The following is a 21,834-nucleotide window of genomic DNA, read 5'->3' as shown; positions in this document are numbered from 1 at the left end:
CCTACACCCGCTCACCTAAACTCATTTTATGTTTTGCCTGCTGCTTATTCTACCCATTTTTCTAGTAGAGGGATCTTGTTTGATGTTCCAAGACTGCATCAATCTGGAAAAAAAATCTTTCCTTAAAACCAGAACCTTAGAAACATGTTCATCTTTGCCAAGATCTATTTTTAAGTTCTTTTGAAAACAACAGTCTGATGTTTTTCCAAAAGGTACTTAGAAAGGAAATGTGTCATTTCTTTCAGAGCCTACACTACTATAAGTGCTTTTCAATCTTCCCCACGCTCCTGCTGTCCCTGTGGAGGGCTGCACCATTAGTCTCCTTTGCCCTCCTAGTTTGAGAAGCATGAACTCACGTAGGGCTGCAGCGTTTTCCATGGAGACATGAGAGGAAGTCTCTCTGTAAGACTATAGCCCCACTGTGTGCACATCAAACCATCATCTTATTTGTCTCGTTCGGTGCGGTGGATCACCATCTATTTAGTTTCTAAATAAATGAAATGCCAAAGTTGGATTGTATTTCTTTATTTTAAATGTTTCAGACTGAAATGTGTTTGAAATGTATTGCCGGGCAGGGCTAAGCAAAGGAACAGCTGAGAACAATAATAACATGCCGTTTCTGGGGCTCTCATGATTTTCTGTCAGCACTGCGCACTAGAGCTAATTCCTTGGCGAGAATTTTGCTCCATATAGTGAGAGACACGTCTCCTGCTGAATCATAATGATAACAGTATTAACAATGATGATGATGGTAACGACAACAATAAACTGATTTAGGAATTCTAGGCTCGGCAATTGATCCTGAAGACATTTTTTAATAGATGAAAAAAAGAACCACATATTTTAAAAAGTTCATATGAGCATTATTCAAAGGAGTAAAGTTAGGGGAAAATGTTAAATAATGAAATGGATGAATGACACATGCATTTAATTGCCTATATAGTCATTAAAATTAGTTGTGAAGACCACAGAACCATGAACAAATGTTTAAAATATATTAAGGTTTTATGGGTTTTTTTTGTTTTTTTGCGGTACGCGGGCCTCTCACTGTTGTGGCCTCTCCCGTTGCGGAGCACAGGTTCCAGACGCGCAGGCTCAGTGGCCACGACTCACGGGCCCAGCTGCTCCACGGCATGTGGGATCTTCCCGGACCGGGGCACGAACCCGTGTCCCCTGCATTGGCAGGTGGACTCTCAACCACTGCGCCACCAGGGAAGCCCGTTTTTTTGGTTTTTTTTTTTTAAGCTTAATATAAGATGATAGAACTAAATTCCATAACTACGCTGAGTCAGGCTGGGCAGGGAGGACAAGGCGGCTGACCAAGGGCAGAAAGGAGAGACGGGAACACGCCCCCGGGGCAGACAAGGACTCTGGTTCCTGGGGGACGGCGGGGGGGGGGGGGGTGGTCCCCAAAGAAAAGATGTAGAGCAGCTGAGAAGCAGGAAAACAGCAGGGCCACCAACAATTAAACACCTCCTCATAAGCCTTGAGGCACATAAGGACTCATCTTGTCTGATTTTCAAGTGTACCTATCTCAAATTCTAAATGTAAAAACCGTCCACTCCCTGGGAGCGTGCCCGTTAAATCATTACCACTGAGAGCAAGGGAGGCTGAGTAGTAAAGCAGGGGTCAGACTGAAGCTCTCTGGCGCGGCTGCAGGCACTAGAATCAGAGGCAGTTTCAAATAGGGCTCGACCACTTTCCTTTTTTCAGTGCGGCAGAGTCTAAGAGGCCCTGTGCCCCCATGGAGTCTGTCAGGGGATCCGCTGCACCCACGGAGGTCAGCGCAGAGAAGTGACGAGGGCCTGGACACAAGGGCTAGAGATGCTGGGTGGGCGGGGCCTCGAGAGCATCAGTTATGCCCCGGGAGCAGTGAGCAGAGAAGCAGAATGGGCAGAGCTGGGCAAAGAAGTCCAGTGCAGAAAGGCAGGAAAGAGAAGACACCAAAAGGCACAGGACTCGATGGCCTGAAAGATACAAGGCAATAAACCGCGCCTCTTCACAAATGTGTCCCCGCTTAACTTCTCAAAGTTCCCAGAGAAGAGCTCCAGTGGCACAGGCACTATCTCCTGCCTTCTACATATGCACTGGGAATCTAGAAAAGCTGTGGTCTGTTGAGAACATGATGCCACACCCTCAAGGCAAAGACGACAGCCAAGACCTCCATTTTATACTTAGGGAGGCAGAGGTCAGGAGGGAGGAAGTCCTAAAATCAAACAAACCAACAGCAGCCCTGGATCAGATTTTCTAACTCTGTCTACTTATTCTGCCAGAAGGTGATGAAAATCCACATTTCAAAACAATACCAAAGTAAATAATTCAAAGCAAAGAAGCTTTATATGGTAATTAATTAATATATAGAACATTTTTTTAAAGGGCATTCAGAAAACTCTACATTTTATCCTCCAAAGCAGTAACTCCTAAATAAGGAAACATGAAGCATTAAATTCCTTTTTTTCTCCAAATAAATGCAGAATGTGGAAAAGTCCAGGTCTAACTCCAAAATTCTCACTTAGCTCAAAAAAATCCTGACTTCTGTGCTCAATATGTACAGTGATTCTAACAAAATCTCTCACTACCTCAAGATCAACTACAGTATACGATTCAATATGTAAGTGCTTGAGGTAGCAAGTTGCAAAAATGGGCCCAATTCTTTACCCCTCCCTGCACCCATGCCCTTTACAATGTGACTCTGTAGCTCTTCCCATCAGGAGGTGGAAGCTACTTCTCTGATCTTGAAAATGGGCTGTCTTGTGACTTGCTTTGGCCAGAAGAACGTGGTTGTAGCAATGCAGTGCCAGCTCTGAGTAAAGAGGCCCTCTCTTGGAAGCCTACCATGGTTACAGGAACAAGAGGGGCTAGCCTGCTGGAGGATGAGAGATCGCACAGAAGAGAGCCCCACCGTGCCAGGTGAAGCCGTCCTCCACAGGGCTGCGGCTAAGATAAGCAGGGCCAACACGTGTATAAGTGAGCCTGGCTGTGACTAGATGGACTGTCTAGGTGACCCATAGGCTCATGATCAATGATAACACTTGTTGTTTTAAGCCACTGAATTTTCGGTTGGTTTGTGACATAGCAATAGCTAACTGACACAATGCCATCTGTCCCAAGCAGTATATCTTTGAGAATAGTTAGGAATCTGACCTTAAAACTGGAAATAAAAACAGCATTTGGCGTTGACCAAGTGTCAAGAATTTCAAAGTACTTAGTGAACACGTAAGTCCACTTTAACTTTTAACTGAGCTCTAGGATCCTCACTTTGCTCAGATGCTAATTTGATTCCCAAGAAACTGAAGACATTACTGTAAAAGCATAAATGAAGTCATTACTCTTAATTAAATATTATTCAATATTTTCATCCTGTCTATCAAGGATAGTAGTTCTGTATGTTCTTTTACCTTACTACAGTAGATACATAAAAAGCAGACTAAAACCCAAAAGTTTGATTAAGAAAGAAGTACTTATTCCAGGGAGATTAATCTGTGATCTGCTCAAAGACATTCCTGATGAGGAGCAGAGAGGCCCCTTTTATTTCTTCTAGTCCCTTTGTTTGACTCTTTCAAAGAGCTGATTGAAAGCAAGTTAAAAATATACTTCAGGAAATCACCAAGTCTATAAAGCCTCATCTGCTTAAGCTACAACATACTAGAGCAAAGACAGATTCAAAGCATGATTTTTTCTTCTAAAAATCACTGGCTCTCAAAACAGGAGGCATCTCATGTTAAGTCATGATTAATACCATTTTCAAACCTGTAACTCCATGAGAACATACATTTGGTTCAATACATATTATTTTCTGGTATGCTTACCTTGAAAATCATGCCCACACTTTGATAAACAGATTCAAATAACACACAAGTGTTTCTGTAAAATCACAAGGCCAAGTTCCACCTCGCCCGACACATCAGCATTTCTAAAACCAGCCCTTTTTTTTCTCTTTTATTGGTATGACTTTTTTTTTTAGCATCTTTATTGGAGTATAATTGCTTTACAATGGTATGTTAGTTTCTGCTTTATAACACAGTGAATCAGCTATACATATATCCCCATATCTCCTCCCTCTTGCGTCTCCCTCCCACCCTCCCTATCCCACCCCTCTAGGTGGTCACAAAGCACAGAGCTGATCTCCCTGTGCTATGTGGCTGCTTCCCACTAGCTATCTATTTTACATTTGATAGTGCATATATGTCCATGCCACTCTCTCACTTCGTCCCAGTTTACCCTTCCCCCTCCCCGTGCCCTCAAGTCCATTCTCTACGTCTGTGTCTTTACTCCTGTCCTGCCCCTAGGTTCTTCAGAACCATTTTTTTTTAGATTCCATACATATGTGTTAGCATAAAGTATTTGTTTTTCTCTTTCAGACTTACTTCACTCTGTATGACAGACTCTAGGTCCATCCACCTCACTACAAATAACTCAATCTCGTTTCTTTTTATGGCTGAGTAATATTCCATTGTATATATGTGCCACATCTTCTTTATCCATTCATCCGATGATGGACACTTAGGTTGCTTCCATGTCCTGGCTATTGTAAATAGAGCTGCAATGAACATTGTGGTATGTGACTCTTTTTGAATTATGGTTTTCTCAGGGTATATGCCCTGTAGTGCGATTGCTGGGTCGTATGGTGGTTCTATTTTTAGTTTTTCAAGGAACCGCCATACTGTTCTCCATAGTGGCTGTATCAATGTATATTCCCACCAACAGTGCAAGAGGGTTCCCTCTTCTCCACACCCTCTCCAGCATTTATTGTTTGTAGATTTTTTGATGATTAAAACCGGCTCTTTTAAAAAAGTTCTCAGGGGACTTCCCTGGTGGTCCAGTGGGTAAGACTCCACACTCCCAGTGCAGGGGGCCCAGGTTCGATCCCTGTTCAGGGAACTAGGTCCCACATCCATGCCACAACTAAAGATCCCATGTGCTGCAACTAAGACCTGGCACAGCCTAAATAAATAAATATTTTTTAAAACTTAAAAAATAAAGTTCTCAAAAAAACACCCTAATCATCTCAAAATAGCTAAATTAAAGCAATTTAACCATCTTTAAATTGTAAACTGATATACAGGGGTTATTCAACAAAATGATTTAAAAGAATACAGAGTATAGCATATGCTACAAATTAATTAAGCCCCAGGCCTGATTTCTTTTAAACTCTGAACAAATAGTAAGTTTGGGGAAATCTGATTTTCCAGTCACTCTTAGGATCACTGATACTATTTTATATCTTGGTAAATCACCAAACATTTGTGTTACCTACTACAAAGGATATTTTTTCCTAGTCTGACAGTACCTCCAGGGTTACCTACAAAAATGCGTAATTCTGGTAGCCTGGCTGGTTTCTATAACATTAAAATGTTAGCCTAAGAGGGAGAGGAAAGGATATGGTACAATCTGCTTTTATCAAATAAACAACAGTTTCCTCCCAGCCAAGTCTCCTGAACTCTACCCTCTTCATTACTGCGGCAGAAAGCGGCCTTTCTCCTTTGATAACAAAGGGGGGAAACACTAGATTTTTATTGAATTGATTATCTAAACTGAAAGTCAGGGAAACTAGCCTCTTTCTACAGAGGAGAATCAGACTTGTTTAAAAAAATTAAAATTTCCACCCCCTTCTACAGTCCAGGGAAGGAATCCGGGGCAGCTTCAAGGGTCCGTGACAATGGTGACCCTCAGACTGCAGACCGTGTCACAGGCAGACTTTTATCCTGGAGGGAAGGCTACTTGCACTTGTGTGGTACTTGCGCCAGCCCCTAAATGCATAGTGCTGCTCCAGAAGCCTGATGGCTGGGTTTTCTACCCGCTGATGTTTTCTTTTTTACTTGAGGAACCACTCCTGCTGTTATCTTTTCCTGCTGTTATGCTTTTGTTAGCATCAAAATTATTTTTTGCGACCTCTGCGCCACCCAGGAGGGTAAAAGCTATCACAACCTTTGAGGAGCCGGGGCAGGATAGGATAGGATGGAGTCGATCAATGTAGGGTCCACGCAACACTGATTCTTGAATTAAAAATAAAAAGTTTCAAACTCTGTTCACAGCCTAGAAGTCTTGAAATGCAAGGTTAAACTAACCTAAAAGAAGCACCGTTGGAGGCCGTAAGGGAGAAGCCTGTTTTTCAATTCTGGTCCATGCTTCTTCATTCCTACCAGGTTTATTTGTTTATTGATTCACTCAGACTAACATTTGAGAGACCGCTGACCACATGCTTTCCTTCTGGGAGTCTGGAATTGCAGCACGTGTGAGGCAGAGGCTGCCTTCATGACCAACCCCCAGTGAAAGCCTTGGGTATTGAGTCTCCAGCCACCTTGCTGGTAGAAGGTATTTCACACATGTGATGTAACTCTCTGCTGGAGGAAGAGAGCGCCTCCACAGGGCCAGGCCCCTTGGAAGCTCATGCCTGCTTTCCTCTAGACTTCACCCCACGCCTTTCCCTTCATGGATTTTGGTGTGGGTTACCCCACTGTAATAATAAATCATGGCCTTATAAGCAGGACTATGCAATGACAGTCCTAGTGAGCTAAGGAAATTGGCGGTGGCCTTGGCGCCCCCAACACAGCAGGCCAAGATTTTTATAAGGGAAAACTTATGACTGACGTGACTTGTGAGTGACCAAATATGGAAATGATGAAAAAGCATAACTCGAAGACAGTTATAAGAACTTAGGTGTGTAAGTGGCCCCCAAAACGGTATTATCCTATTCAGACAGGAGAAATCTCATTTTATTTACACACACACACATACACACCCACAGACACGGTAAGCAGAGACATCTTTAGCTTCTGATGAGATGAAAGCAATTAAATGGAAAATAAATGGGAACGAAAACAGTAACAGCCAACACACAAAAAGCGCTTTTCTCTGTGCCAGGCACAGTTCAAAGTGCTTTGCATATGAATTCATCTAATTCCCACAAAACCCTATGAGGTAGGTGCCTTTATTATCTCCATTTTGCAGATGAGAAAACTACGATACAGAGAGAATAAGTAACCTGCCCAGGGTCACATGGCTGGGATTCAAACTCTGGCATTCTGGATCCAGAATCTGTTCTAAACTATGCTATAAAAAGAAAATGATCATAACAATGAAAAACTACTCTAACGACAGAGGAATAAATGCTCTCCCACCCAGGCTTCCCCTTTCTCACTTCTTCACTTTATTTTATAACACAAACGAAAGAGTCTACTTTTAGGCACTCCATGACAACAAAAATACAGTGGTTAACATTCTGGTTTTCTGTAAAAACTTCCAGCTACGCCAGGTTTCCTCCTAAGCATAACACTTAAAAATCAAGTTGTTTATTTAAGATTGTTTCCATGTGAACAGCTACTAAATACACAATTTTTCCTTCAAACCATCTTAATATGCTCAGAAATGTCTAAAAGGAAACAAAAAATTAAATAGCTGGTGTAACAAAAAAAATGGAAGATGCCACCAAAAATATTTTAAAAGTTGATTTTCTATAATCTCTATTATTTACCAGCCTAACAGCAACATCCTAAAATATCTTAAAACATATGAGATATCTCTTTGTTTGACTTGGGCCAGACAAAATTGAGTTTCTTGCAGAAATCAACCTTGGCCTACAGTCCCCTGAAGCAATAGTATTAGCACGCTTTTCTCCAAACTCTATTTTTCAAAAAATGAAGACAGCAGGCCCACAGCCTTAACTCATTGATAAGGCTTTTAATAAAGTTTTTATCTTTAAAAAATGCTATCTATCCTTTTCAACCAACTGACTGTCTAATTTTTTGGTGCAGTTCACAGCAAAGAAGTTCAAAAAGCAAACGTGTCTAGGGAATCAATTCCTGCTGCCTCACCACATTTCAGTTCTGTCCTGAAAGCAGAGTCTCATTTTCTGTTTCCCTTACCAGGAAAATGACTGCTGCGGTTCAAATTCTGAAACGTAATACTGAGGTTATTACTTTTATTTTCACAGTCTCCTGACCAGAAAGACAGTCATACTCCAGTGACTCAAGAATATTTTTTTTCACTTTACAAATGTATCATTCTACTTTGCATGCTCAAATATTCTAGTTCCAAAGTACGAGCAACTGAAAACTAAAATTTAAAAATACTAATTAAGGTTTCATGAAGAATGAAGTTTAAGGAAAAGAGCGTAGGGTGCTTATTACTTCAACAAAATAGAAATGAATGCATGTGAGGGTAGTGCCATTCTCTGTTAACCCTTCATGGCACAGTAAGCCCTGAAGGTTTCTGATTAGACCCCTAAGCTCACTGCCCAAACCATTACCAGTGACACCAGGTCCGATGGAATTAAGCTGAATACCCCACAATGGTTTATTACTCCCTGGGTTGGAGGGGGGGGATTCTCTGTATGTAGCTCTATCATATATATAGTTTGGTTTTACTGGGAAATAGGTGGGTATATCTAAATGACTTCAGGCAAATACATCCCAGAAGCTGACAAAAAAGAGGACAAAATATAAAGAGTATTCTCTCCCAGTGGGTTTCCACAGGCAAGCATCACGACAAGTAAACTCTCGACAAACTCTCTGGCCCCGCCCCAGACTTACTGAACCAGAATCCCTGTGTTTTAACAAGATTTATCTCCGTGCGACTCTGACGCACACTCAAGTTTGAGAACCACTGTCTAGAGAGACCAGATGAACAAGTACATAAAGCCTAGACCAGAGTTTCACAACCTGCGCATTACTGACATTTGGGGCTGCATAATCCTTTTCATGAGGGTCTGTCCTGTGCATTAAAGGATGTTGAGCGTCCTCTACTCACTAGATGCCAGGAGTACCCTCCCCCAGTTATGACAACCAAAATGTCTCCAGATATTGCCAAATGTCCCCAGGGGGAGCGGGGAGGGGGTGGAAGGCAGAATCCTAGCATTTTACACTCGCCAGAGTAGACAATCACTGACACTGCCTGGACTCAGGTTTTCCAAATGTGTAGAACTAGGGCCATGGCAGAAAGAACTGGGGCCTCAGAGTCAGACCTGGGTTCAAATCGCAGTCCTATCATTTACTAGCTACATGACCTTGGGTACTTATTCAATGTCCTTTGTGCCCCAGTTTTCTAAATGATCAAATGCCCGTTACAATAAGATGCTTACACCGAATGTTCCATAAAACTCCCAGCGGGGCCTGGGGCAGCGCCTGCAATTAAATGCGTTGCTATTTCTGCAGTGAAACAAATGAATATTCACACCACACGGGACAAATAAAGATTACAAATAGTCTCAACTATATAGGTCAACTTGTAGCACCAATGAGTTTTCAGGCCTAACTCACACAAAAAAACAAACAAAAGCACATTTGACTTTTTAAATACTTTGAATTTTGGAACTGCTGATAAGACTAGGTGACCGAGCTCACCTCACAGGGAGATGTGAGGATTGGATGCAGTCCTGTACATTGGTCCACTTCTGTGCTGAGAGAGGAAAGGGACTTTTAAAAGGTTAACTACTGTTATTTCTCAAGTACAAATTCTGATCATGTCATTTGCTTGCTTTGAACTCTTTGATGGTCCCCCACTGCTTGCAAACTAAAGTCCAAATTCTCCTGTCCTTTTCCTCTGCCTGGACCAGGGTCACACAGACCACTCCTCTCTCCAGTGATTTCTCCTCGGGGAGGCTTTCCTTCAAACCCAGCCCTCACCCAAGGATACTCCTTCCTCTGTGTTTCCCCAGCACCCAGGAAGCTGAGAGCACATGGCCATCTCTTCACCACACCATCCAGCCCTTTGGAAAAAACAATTTCAGCATCAGTTTTTTCTACCCACTGGTCTAGCATGGGCCCAGCACACAGTAAGTGTCCAATAAATGCTTGTTTGATGAATTAGGGTGGCCAGTGTTCTATTTCCTCAACAGGCAGGTTCTATCAGGTCAGAGGCCATAAAATCAATGATTCCAAAGTTATATAAGGGCAGGTGCTATGACTTTTGATCCTTGTTCTATCTCTAGGGCCTGGCACTCAGTAAGTACAGTATTGCTAAATATAGAAATGAGTGAATAAATAAATGATTGAAGAATATGACACATATTTATGACAATGTAAAAACAAACCACCACATCCAACAACAACAAAAACCCCATAGCCGTGTACTTTCGTAAATGTCATAAAGTGTAGCACCTCCTGAAAAGAGTGTCCTACCTTCCAGGACGGTCCATGGGCCTGAAACAAATTAGAAACCTGAGGCCCCTACCCTCGCCTGGTCCAGTCATCTGCCAGGACCCTGCTGTGCCCCAGTGACAAAATGAGCTGATCTAAGGCTCCCCCAGAACACTTCAGTCCCAGAGCAGCTAAGTAATCACTTTCCATAAAACATTAATCAGCACTGCTCCTGGCCAATAATCTCAAAGATTCAGCGACTGACCCAACACACGAATCATGAATAAAATATTTTACCGAATAAAGACAGATAACTTGTATAAAGCCTTGCCTGCATCTATGTTCATATCATGCAAATATCATTATTCTGTCCTTTGCCTTTTTTTACGTTCCCCTCTTCTCCCTGTGGCTCATGCGTTCCTCTCTCTCCCATTCCCATCCTGGTGACGCACCCACACCCAGGTCCCACCAAGGTCAGCTACATGTAAATCGCCAGGTCGCGATAAACTCACTCAGAAGCAAAATGCAAAGGTCAAAGAGGCCCTGAGGGCTTCAGGTTTCCTCTTTCCATTTGGGACAGGCCCTCAAACGTACTCACTTCAAATGATAGATTACAAAAGGCCTCCAGCTTTAAGAGAACAGCAGTACCTTCCTTCTTCCAGAAAGCCTTTCCACTTTTGCAATATCACCATTTAAGACCACTGGTTGTAGCAAGGAAATGCAGTTTCTCTCAATAACATCAGTCATTTCCTCCAAATTCCCACAGTAAAGCCACTAACCTTTTAAACTTTTAGGGTTTAAGAAAATGCCGAAGTTTTAAAACAAATAAACCTCTCTCCAATCCAATCACACAGCCCTGGGAAGACCAGAGAGCTGGACTGGGGAATCCTGGGGTGCATTTATGGCATCACCAGTATTTCTGTGCCTCTCCGTGGGCCTCAGTTTCCTCTTGGATAGAATGAGAAAATCGCATCAGATCAGTGTTTCCCAAAATACGGTGGGCAAGACGTCTTGTTACAAGATACAGCTGACTTTAGGTGACGCAGATGAACATGTTTTAGCTTTTAGTTTAATTTCTTATGGCAAGTGATAACCGGTTTTCCATTAATAGTGGAAATATCAAGTTATCTTAAAAATAAAAGTATCTTTCACTATTCTTATTAAGTTTTTTCTTAAGAGAGTCACTTTTAGAAAAAAAAGAAACTATTTTGTAAATAACAATTCAGGTGGTCCGAGCTGCTGTGATAAAATAACTGATCTAGGAACCTGGTGTGCGCAACACAGAGGTGTAAACTCCAGCGTAAAGCACAAGGAAGACCGTTGAAGCCCCGGGAGGTTTGTTGCAAGAAGGGAATCACTGGCACCGGGTCCCGCTGTAACCGGCCGCCAGTTCCGGCTCCCAGAGAAAACGGCTCGGAACTGACCGAGGAGGGGACGCATCCAGCTCTGGGCGAAATCCCACAAAGGAGAGTGCGAGGTGGGGCGGGAGCCCCAGACTGGAGGAACGTGGCGGAGATGCGGGTCTCGGGCTGGCAGAGCGCAGTGGACGCGGGAGGGACAGGTGTCCCGGACTGAAGGTGCGAAGCAGGTACGGCATACCGGGCGGGAGGGGCGCGGTGGGCGTCGAGACTAGGGAACCCAAAAGCGGGAACCCTGGACGGGGGTGGGGCCCAGAGGCCAGAAAGGTTGGCGGGGGCGACAGGCCGCCAGACCCGGGGGCCGTGGACGTCCCCACGAGAAAAGCGACGAGGCCGCCGACCCCACGGTCCCTACACCCGGTCGCCGGCGGGAGTCCGGGCCGCCCCCATCGCGCCTCGGCCCCGCGCTCGACCCGCCGGCCCTACCTGTCCTCGCTGGCTGTGATCACGCCGTCCTCCTTGGGGATGAGCAGTGCGGCCGTGACGGCGTCCTGGTGCCCCTCGATCTTGCTCAGCAGCACCGGGCGGCTGCTCTGCGGCCTGGAGTGGATCTCGGCCGCCATGTTCGCACAGCGGCGGCGGCGGCGGCGGCGGCGGTCTTCGCGACGGGCGGCCCATCAGCTGATGGCCGGGCGGGGACCTGCAGGTTTCGCTTTGGCTCCTCGGCGGTGAGGGTGCCGCACCGCCGTAAGCTCCCGAGTGCTGCCGCCAACGATCGTATTGGCTGGGGAAGACGCGCAACTAAAATTACTTGGCGGAGAGAGAGGCCCTTAGGGATTTGCCAGAGAAGTGGTGAAATTCACAAAGGTTGAAAAGTAAAGTCATTCACCCAGGAGTGGATTGAGCAGTTGGCGGCGAAGAGGAATTGTCCCCCAAACCAGAGCCTTGGGAAAATAATAATACTACATTGTATCCATTCTAAGAAGCCTTTGTTTGGACCACAGCTCCGTTTCAGACATGATAAAGTGTGAAAAAAAGGAGTGCAATTTAGAATCTTTGAAAGGCACTCATTGAGGGGTGACTATATACCAAGCACTATCCCAAAATCTTTACATGGGTTATCTCAATACTGATAACAACCATAAGAGGTGGAGAGGTAAGTGCTCTTTTAATCTCATTTTGGAGATGAGAAAACTGAACCATGGAGAAGTTAAATCACTTGCTTAAGGTCACAAAGCTATGAGAAAGAGAAAAGCAGCCCTAGACCTCTAGGAGCTGACCTGGTACTGTCAGCCAGACTTGGGTGTTGCTAAGAGCTGGCTGGGTGCTCACAGCTGGTTCCTGTGGAACATAAACGTCACTGAACCGAACTTCGTTCCATTAGGCCGTACCGCAGCAAAGCCAACCTACTGACACCAGGTGGTGAAGGAAAGTACAGCGTTTATTGGTAGGGTACCAAGCAAGAACAGGCAGCTCTTGCTCAGAAGACTCAACTCCCTGATGGCTTTCAGGGAAGGGTTTTTAAAGGCAACATTTGGGGTGCGGGTTGCAGTTTGTGGACTTTCTTCTGGTTGGTTAGTGGTGAGGTAACGAGTTATGTTTCAGAATCTTAAACATCAACCTCTGGTTCCAACTGGTCTGGAGTCTATGTGCTTTTGGTCAGCCTGTAGTCACCATCCTCCACCTGGATGGGGGGTGTCTTAGTTTCTGCAGAATATCTCGGAGATATGCATCAGACTGCTACGTCTCTTCCTTGAGGAGGAACAAGGACTCTGTTTTATGACTGAACTATTGTTTAAGCTATCATTACTTTCCTTGCTTGACTGCTATTCCTTTGTTTCTATGTTCCTTCACTCCCCTAATTAGTAACTGAGTCTGCTCTTTGGAACTCAGGGAACACCTAGTGACTAAAGCCTTTTTCTACCAACAAGAAACTGGGGACATGGAAGGGCTTTTTTGTCCTGCTTGGTTTCAATCCCCCCCTTTTCTTTAATACTCCTCAATGAGAAACTTTCAATAGAGACACTTCATTTAACATTATTGTGCTCCAACTAGATTATTAGATCATTTATTAGATTATTTCTCTCAAGTAATGGGATATTGCAAAAATACAGTTCCCTGTGCTTTCTTCCATTCCATTTATTTGATTGATAGTCCATGAATTTTCAATACTTCACATTGCAGTGTAATACAAAGACCAATCACAATCCCCTCTCACCTTTTCTTAGAGAACTTGCTTCATCCAGAAATTCATAAGCTTGTTTTGTGATATGTACCAAATCCCTCTTTTCTTCTCTCCCTCCCTATAGGGAACCTTTTTACAAGCTGGAATGAACAGTTCAGATTCTTCCTCTTGAAAAGTTAAGCTAAGAGACCTAAACTGTTGTATGACCTGTCAAAGAAAAATAACAGATAGACAGTAGTTAATAACAGATTTTATTTAGGAACTATTGCAATGAGGGAAAAGGGACCCCAGTGTACAACTGGGATCAATTCCCAATATAGCATGGACAAGTGGGGATTTGAAGCCAAGGAGCAGGGTGGGTGGTCAGTGGGTGGAAAATTACTAAGAGGAAACATCAGGGGTAAAGGAGGAGTCTGGCTAAACCAAGTTGACAGAACTCTTGCAGAAGGCAGGTCAGGGTGATCAGACATCACTGGAGGATAGAGAGGCTTATAAATTTGATTAGATATCAAGGGTGATGAGATAATGAAGATGGGGGAGCCTCTCTAAACTGACTTAACAGGATTCTTGCTGAAACTGGGTGATGCAGGCCTGTCAAGTGGGGGGGACACTGGAACCTAAGATCAAAGCTTTGTTGAGGAGAGGGCTTACAGCAGCCTGACTGAACTTTGGTCAAGGGAGAATCTTTGCCAGATCCTAACATCAGAGATTCTTGAGCTAAGTAGTAATATGTTTGGGTCTGTGTTTCAGGGAGATGAATGTAGGTGAGATGTGTAGGTGAGATGTGCAAGGGAAGAGAGGAAGGTAAAAGACTGATTACAATGAAGGCTGATTACAATAACTTGGGAGAGAGGTAGCGTAAGCCATCAGGTAGCTGCTTTCAGTCTAAACTGAAAAAAGACTTGGCAACTAGACAAAAGAGGGTGTTTGTGGAAAAAGGAACAACTGAAGACATAGGAGCCCAATCTGGGTGAGGAGGGATTTTAACGCCATTAACAAGTAGAGAGACCACAGAAAGAGGTGCCCCTTTCAACATCTAGATGTTCTGCACCCAACTCAAAATTTGATAATTCAGACAAGATTTCCCTTGTGATTTAATATTAAATTTAAAATATATATTTACAGTTTGGTAAGAAAGCAATATAATGATATTGCTAAAAAGTGAAAGATTAAAAAAAGACATAAGTCCACTGTTCCCATCTTGATGTATTTTTTTCCATTTCCCCCCCTTTTTTTTTTTGCTGTAAGAAAGTTCGTACTTAGTTTTTAAATAAAAATGTTTATTTTGGATAAATCAATATGTTTTAGTATAGGGGTCCTAAAACGAAGGCTTCTGGAGACATGCCAGGTAAACATTTTCTCATAAATAGCGGCTGGATTGATGGTCTGGAGCTCTAAGACATGTTGATAAGAAGTGTTTTCTTTTTTTGAGAATTTAAGTGTTTTCTTTAAACGTGAAACAACTTTTTTGTTTTACTTTAATTAGAACGGAAGGAACGAGAGCAACTGACAGGATGAAGAAGCTATTCCAGAAATTCCTGCACCCAAATACCCAGCAGGCCCCGTTCCCCCAAGATAAATTCCCAGGCGCGCAAAAACACCAACGTTTGCGCATGCGCACTAAAACAGCCCAGTCGCCCCACCCGCCGCGCGCTGGCTCCGCCCCGACCTCGCTCTCCTACCCCGGTTCCGGGGGAACTGTGTTACAGCGACGCTGGGCCGACTTTCTTCCTTCCGCCGTCCATTGCTTTCTTCTGCGCGATGGCATCCGGGTTGGTGAGGCTGCTGTTGTGGAGGCCTCGCTGCCTCCTGGCACCGGCCGTACCTGTTCTCGCCCCGCCGATTCGGGGAGTGAAGAAGGCATTCCGCGCCGCCTTCCGCTTCCAGAAGGAGTTAGAGCGGTGGCGCCTGCTTCGGTGCCCGCCGCCGCCCGTGCGCCGGTAGGGGCCACCTCAGGACGGGGTAGGGGTGGCGGTTGGGGACCCTGGCCTCCCCTCCCCGCAGCTTCGCGCCGGCGGCGGGAAGGATTGCTCATTGCTAGTGCGGTCCTGGCTTGACCCTAGTTGTGCGTTAGGGACACCCGCGGGACGTGGACGCGTGGCCGAGGCAAAGGGAATGATGGATTTCTGCTAAGGGGTTGGGCGCGTGGCTGCCCCCGACGCTTTCGGAACTCCCATTTAGAATCCGAAAGTTGTGGGAAAGTTGTGAGAAATGAGGCCGCCTGGAGGGTAATCTTTATCTGGGCTTGGGTGTTGTAGCCCCTGCTTTGTGATGATGCCTGCGAATTCTTTGGGTACGGACAAGAGGGAAGAAAGCACTCTACAGTATTGCGATTTAGGGCAAGAAAAAATTACACAATCACAAGTCCACTGTCCAGAGAAAAAGGAAAACGGTTTGGCTTTAGGTTTCTGCCGAAATTAACCTTGTTCCAGTAGTAGAAAATCTGGTAGGAATAGACGCAGATCTTTATAGCTTCAAAAAAGACACTGCTATGCATGAGGTTTTGCACCTTTTTCTCTTTAATAATGTGTCTTTGACATGTAGTTGTGGCTATACAGGTTGATGCACCGCACTCTTTTATGACTCCATTTATGGTTGTTTGATTTCCATACTGTTGCTATTACAACCGATGAAACAGTGTACATCTGTTAGTTACATCGATGTAACAGCTTTGAAGTTATTACTGTTTTGGAAATTTAGTATGAAAATTTGATAGGTACTTTAATGTTGCCCTCCAAAAAAAAAGGTTGATCTGGTTTATACACCTGCTAGGAGGTGTATACGTGTTCATAGTCCTGTATACTTTCCACACAGAATATTAAGTTCTTTCTAAAAAGAAAAATAAAATAATGTTTCTTCTTAATTCACATTTGATTATTGTGAGGTTAGTCACTCTAGGCTTTTATAGTTGGAAGAAACTTTATGGATTGTATAGATTATATACATCGTATGACTTACAGCCCATATCTTTATACTTTGCTGCACTTTTTTACTTAAAAGAGTTTTATTTTCGATTTATTGTCTTTATTTTTAAAAAGACCTATTAATAATTCTTGAGAATGATTATGAACTTTTAACCTATTTGTAATATTGATACTAGATTATTTAATTGCTAATTTAAATGGTTGTTTTCAAAACTAATAATAAAATACAAGATAAATATAATATACTTACTGTTTATGGGTTGACCCTATGAAATTATAATTTGTATTTCATATCTAAGTATGAAGCGTAGTCCCATTTAGAGCAGAAGTAAAGAACCTAAAAGTTAGGATAATGGCTTAGTCTCTGATGTTGAAGAACCACTTTGATGTGGCATTTGACTCAAAGGGAAAATTAATCTGGCAAAGAACCACAAGTAATCACGTGACATAAGTTTTAATTTTCAGAAAATCAGAGTCTGGAATTTAAATGAAACTCAGTATTTTTAAATCTCCTTTATATAATTAATAAAATTGCATCACAATGAAAAATGTTTGCATCATAGTAACATCTTGTTGTTCTCTTTACCATCTATCTTCTCTTTTACATTTTCAGTTCAGAGAAGCCCAACTGGGATTACCATGCTGAAATGCAAGCATTTGGCCATCGGTTACAGGAAACCTTTTCCTTAGATCTTCTCAAAACTGCATTTGTTAATAGCTGCTATATTAAAAGTGAGGAGGCCAAACGCCAAAAACTTGGAATAGAGAAAGAAGCTGTTCTTCTGAACCTTAAAGATAATCAAGAACTATCTGAACAAGGGACATCTTTTTCACAAACTTGCCTCACACAGTTTTTTGAGGATGCATTCTCAGACTTACCCACTGAAGGCGTTAAAAGTCTAGTTGACTTTCTCACCAGTGAGGAAGTTGTGTGTCACGTAGCTAGAAACTTGGCAGTGGAGCAGTTAACGTTGAGTGCAGAATTCCCAGTCCCCCCAGCTGTGTTAAGGCAGACTTTCTTTGCAGTGATTGGAGTCCTGTTACAGAGCAGCGGACCTGAGAGGACTGCACTTTTCATCAGGGTAGGTGATTGTTAAATGCACACTCTGGGACATGCTTGAGGTAGACAGAAAGAAAAATTTCTTTTTATACTTAATGTCCTTGCTCTATGACCTTGGCAGGTTACGTGTGAGTTTTTCTCCCTGCCCAAACTGAGAAAGACCTAAAGCTTTTGTATGGTAGTGTCTTAATTATTCCAGTTGTCTCTTACTGAGGACAGCATCAGAGGTGAATATTAAATTCTGGGTTGTGAGTTCGTAAGCACTGCAAGCCATGTCTTTAGCTTTACATCCTCAGGTACAAGGGTAGGGCCTACATGGTAGACGCTCAGTAGATGTTTAGTGAATGAACGAGTCCAAAGAACACTATTGGAGGGGCTAGTATGGTTAGGGAGCTCCATGCTTAAGTACTAGCTGCTGTTCTGTTCTTCTAAAGTGATGAAATCTTGGATTTCTGAGTCCCTATGATGTATACCTAACTCCTTGTTAGCCAGTAGCTTGGCTAATTAAAATACTTAATAAATAATTGGTATGACTTAACTCCACTGTCCTTTTAGGATTGTTAACTGGGAGAAGTTTCATCCTTTGCTTTTGGATGAAAACATGAGTTTTTGGTCTTTCTTACACAATGCATAGTCCAGGCAGTCTCTTCAATTCACAAAAACGGTCTTGATTCAGACCTTTGAACCTCACGTGTTTTAAACCAGCATCCCTTACTGTTGGAATCTATTTATTTAGTTTTGACACTGATCATTTTGTTCAAGAAGGATACCTGTGTTGACCAACACTCAGACTTTGTTCATAGATGAGACCCGTCTTCCTCCTTCCCCAGCCAGGGCTTATAATAGGTAGACTACCTGTTTGCCTTTGGGAAGCAGGTCTGTTAAGTGACCCCTCTGGAGTGGGAGCTGAGGGAAAGAAGGAAAGCAGAAGATATTTACTTGATGTCTGTAAACTGGTTTAGTGCTTTCTGAGCCTGATCAGTGTTTAAAACAGACTCTAGTGAGCATTTTGTTCCCTGCTGGAACCTTGTAACCAGGTTCCTTTACATGGGTGTTGGCTGTCAGCTTCTAGTTTCCTGGGTGGGATTCCTCCCAAAGTGACATCCCTTCTGTGAGTTCCACGTCAGGCCTTAAGGATTTGTGTACCTCTGAGAGCAGGTGCAGACTTCCACCCCACCACTGCAGGCAGCTTCTGCCAGCCTGTTGAGCAGGCGTGTGGGTTGGCTGCCCGTTGACTGAACATCGCTTGCCTCACTCAGAAGCCAGTGGACCCTTTGAAGCCCTCTAGGCTTAAGGTGAAAAGGGAAGCCCCTCCTGCGCCTTCCTCCCCCTGCAATTAAATAGCTTTTCCTAAAGAAATTCTGAGAAAATCTTCCCTTGATTTCCATTCTCTCCCTATCACTGTAGCTTATGTAGAGGCTAGAACTGCCTAGTTTTCAGTCACCTTTTTGAAATTTTCACAGGGTAGTCATGAGACCATTTTGGAAATACTTGTTTACCATATTTTAGTGCCTCTGTTGACAGTTCCAATTGTAGATCCTAGTAGAGTCAGATAATTCAGATAGCCATTTCTAAGTCAAGAGCTTTGGTATCTCCCGTGGTAGAAGTGACTGCATTGGTGGTATAGTGGTGAGTGTAGCTGCCTTCCATAGTAGAACTGACAGGTTTGAGTTGTCTTATTTCATTCATGTGTCCACTTAGTATTTGTTGTCTGCCGTGTGCCGGGCACTGAAGCCCGAGCTTAGTAGCCTTCAGGGTCCTACTCACAGCTCATTAGAGGTAGAGTGGGATGTGGGCGGTGCTCCCACTTATTATAAGGAGGAGAGGGAGCTCAGGAGGCAACAGCTAACTCTAGTAAGGCTGGGGAAGCTTTACAGAACTGACACCTGCCCCAAGAAGTTCATTCCAGGAAGAAACCTTGAGGATGAGCTGCTCTAGGAACTACAAGTAATTTTGTGTGGTCAGATCATTTTGTATCTGGGGAAATGGGAGGTGGGTCTGGACCTTTTAGAGCCAGTGTGGGGAAGATCTTTTGAAACTGTGCATCAGTATTACCATCACTGAGAACGTGCTAGAAATGCAGACTCTCAGGCAACACCTCGGACTGCTAATGAGTATCCCTGGCAGTATGGCCTAGAAATCTGTTTTAACTAGGTCTCCAGCTGATCCTTAAGCACCCCAGAATTTGAACAGCACTATTTTTAGCCATGCTGAGGAGTCTGTATTTGATGGTCTAGTAAAGGCTAATGTGGAGACAGCTGGAGAAGCTCTAGGTAGGAGATCTTCATGATCAAATGTGCATTTACTTGTTTATTTTGATTTACAGTATTAATTTCAGGTGTGCAACATAGTGATTCAATATTTTCATAGATTATACTCCACTTAAAGTCATTATAAAATGTTGACTATATTCCCTGTGCTGTACAGTATATCCTTGTGGTTTATTTATTTTATACATAGTAGTTCTTACCTCTTAATCCTGTTAAATTTTTAAATTTCTATAAAAAAATGTACTTTGAATTATGGTCCTTATTTTCTTTATACTAATTTAAATGTATCAATTGTATTTTTTATATGCAGGACTTCTTAATTACTCAAATGACTGGAAAAGAACTCTTTGAGATTTGGAAGATAATAAATCCCATGGGGCTACTGGTAGAAGAATTGAAGAAAAGGAATATTTCAGCTCCCGAATCTAGACTTACTAGGCAGTCTGGAAGCACCACAGCTTTGCCTGTGTATTTTGTTGGCTTATACTGGTTAGTAAAATTTTAATCTCAACTTCATAATATTGATCAGAAGCCTTAAAAACTGACTTTTCACAATTTCTTATTATAACCTCTAATTGCATTAAAAGATTTTTTAAAAAATCTCATTCCCATGGTTATCTAGCCACTACTTCCTTTCCTGCATAGTAGCTTTTGTTAACCAACTATTCACTGTAGAATTTCATGGAGTATCTGCTAATATAAATATTTCTGTAAAAAAATTTTGACTCATAAGTATTACAGATTTAACCGCAATCCACACTTGTAACAGCTTCACTTGAGCCTAGAACTGGGAAAGAAAAGAAACTAAACGTTGTCCACCAAAAATGTATAATTCACCCATGCTGAGAACATTTTTGGTTTCTTAGTAACAGTTGACCTGCCTCAAGTTGATTTCAGGCGGACTGAAGTGTTAACTGTAAACTGTGAATATCTACGGTAACTAACTGAGATTTAGGTAAACATTTTTCTGATCTTTATGTGATGTAGGACTTTATAGCTATGAAAGCAATGGAAGACATCACAAAGGAGAAAATTGATAATGTTTTAAGAAGTTTCTTCTTTAGTTTTAATTGAAGTGCAAAGCAAAATGAGATACTCTTGCTTATCAGATTGGCGAGCTTTAAACACATCCTTTATCAGCAGTTCATACACTGATGGTAGAAAGAAAAAAAAGCGCAGTATTTCTGTTACTTCTGGTGAATATTGTTGCCAAAATTAGATCAGGCAAAACTGATTGGTGCATTTTGTTTTATGATGCACCATGTAATTTTAGGCTACTGTTGCGTTTTTTTCCTAGTGATAAGAAGTTGATTGCAGAAGGACCTGGGGAGACAGTGATGGTTGCAGAAGAAGAAGCTGCTCGAGTGGCACTTAGGAAACTCTACGGGTTCACTGAGAATCGCCGGCCCTGGGACTATTCCAAGCCCAAAGAACATGTGAGAGCAGAAAAGACCACCACTGCCAGCTAGCCAGCCAGAGATGTGGCAGCCTGAAATTTGTAAGCAAAACAGCGAGACAAATGTCAAAAGACATCCAAAGCTGGACACTTTTTATATTGTAAAGAAATACATCTTATTCCTCATACTGAGTTCCTGAAATTAAACAAGTATTGATATTTATCAGGTCACTTTTCTTTTTAATCACTTTTGTCAAAAGTCTTTTTTGTTATTTTTCTGATAAATTTTAAAGTTCTTGATTTTATTATTGTAAATATTTAACTTGTACAGTTAGGTGTATTTTATTCCCTTCTAGCTTTGAAGTATCATAATTTGAATATATGTTTTATGTGAAGTTTGCTGTAATGCCAATAAAAAAGTTACTCTTTAAGTGTTTCATTGTAGCTTAATTTGCTATACCCAGGTTAGTGAACTTTGCCTCCCTAGTATGACTTTAGCTAAAAAGTAATGTTGTAACTCTTAACGTTTAGAAATGTAAGGGGCTGATTATAATAATTAGGCATT

The 21,834-nt window shown here is 42.6% G+C and overlaps 2 protein-coding genes across 2 annotated transcripts in view; one reads left to right on the top strand and one right to left on the bottom strand.

The window, feature by feature from the left end:
- Positions 1 to 12,131, bottom strand: part of WDFY1 (WD repeat and FYVE domain containing 1) — a 47,621-nt gene extending 35,490 nt beyond the window's left edge. The window contains 1 exon segment of the mRNA XM_032636748.1: positions 11,921 to 12,131. Coding sequence (XP_032492639.1) covers positions 11,921 to 12,057 — 137 coding nt within the window. The 5' untranslated portion in view covers positions 12,058 to 12,131.
- A 3,196-nt stretch (positions 12,132 to 15,327) lies between these two features.
- Positions 15,328 to 21,702, top strand: MRPL44 (mitochondrial ribosomal protein L44). Its single transcript, XM_032636747.1, has 4 exons — positions 15,328 to 15,559; positions 17,157 to 17,625; positions 20,184 to 20,362; positions 21,171 to 21,702. The coding sequence occupies exons 1-4, from the start codon at positions 15,381 to 15,383 to the stop codon at positions 21,340 to 21,342; spliced, it is 999 nt and encodes a 332-aa protein (XP_032492638.1). The 5' UTR covers positions 15,328 to 15,380; the 3' UTR covers positions 21,343 to 21,702.
- Positions 21,703 to 21,834: the final 132 nt, after the last annotated feature.

The sequence above is a fragment of the Phocoena sinus genome, chromosome 7 (genome assembly GCF_008692025.1).
Source record: "Phocoena sinus isolate mPhoSin1 chromosome 7, mPhoSin1.pri, whole genome shotgun sequence".
NCBI lineage: Eukaryota > Metazoa > Chordata > Mammalia > Artiodactyla > Phocoenidae > Phocoena > Phocoena sinus.
Note: the sequence above shows the minus strand (reverse complement) of the source record. Positions and strands in the feature narration are given on the sequence as shown.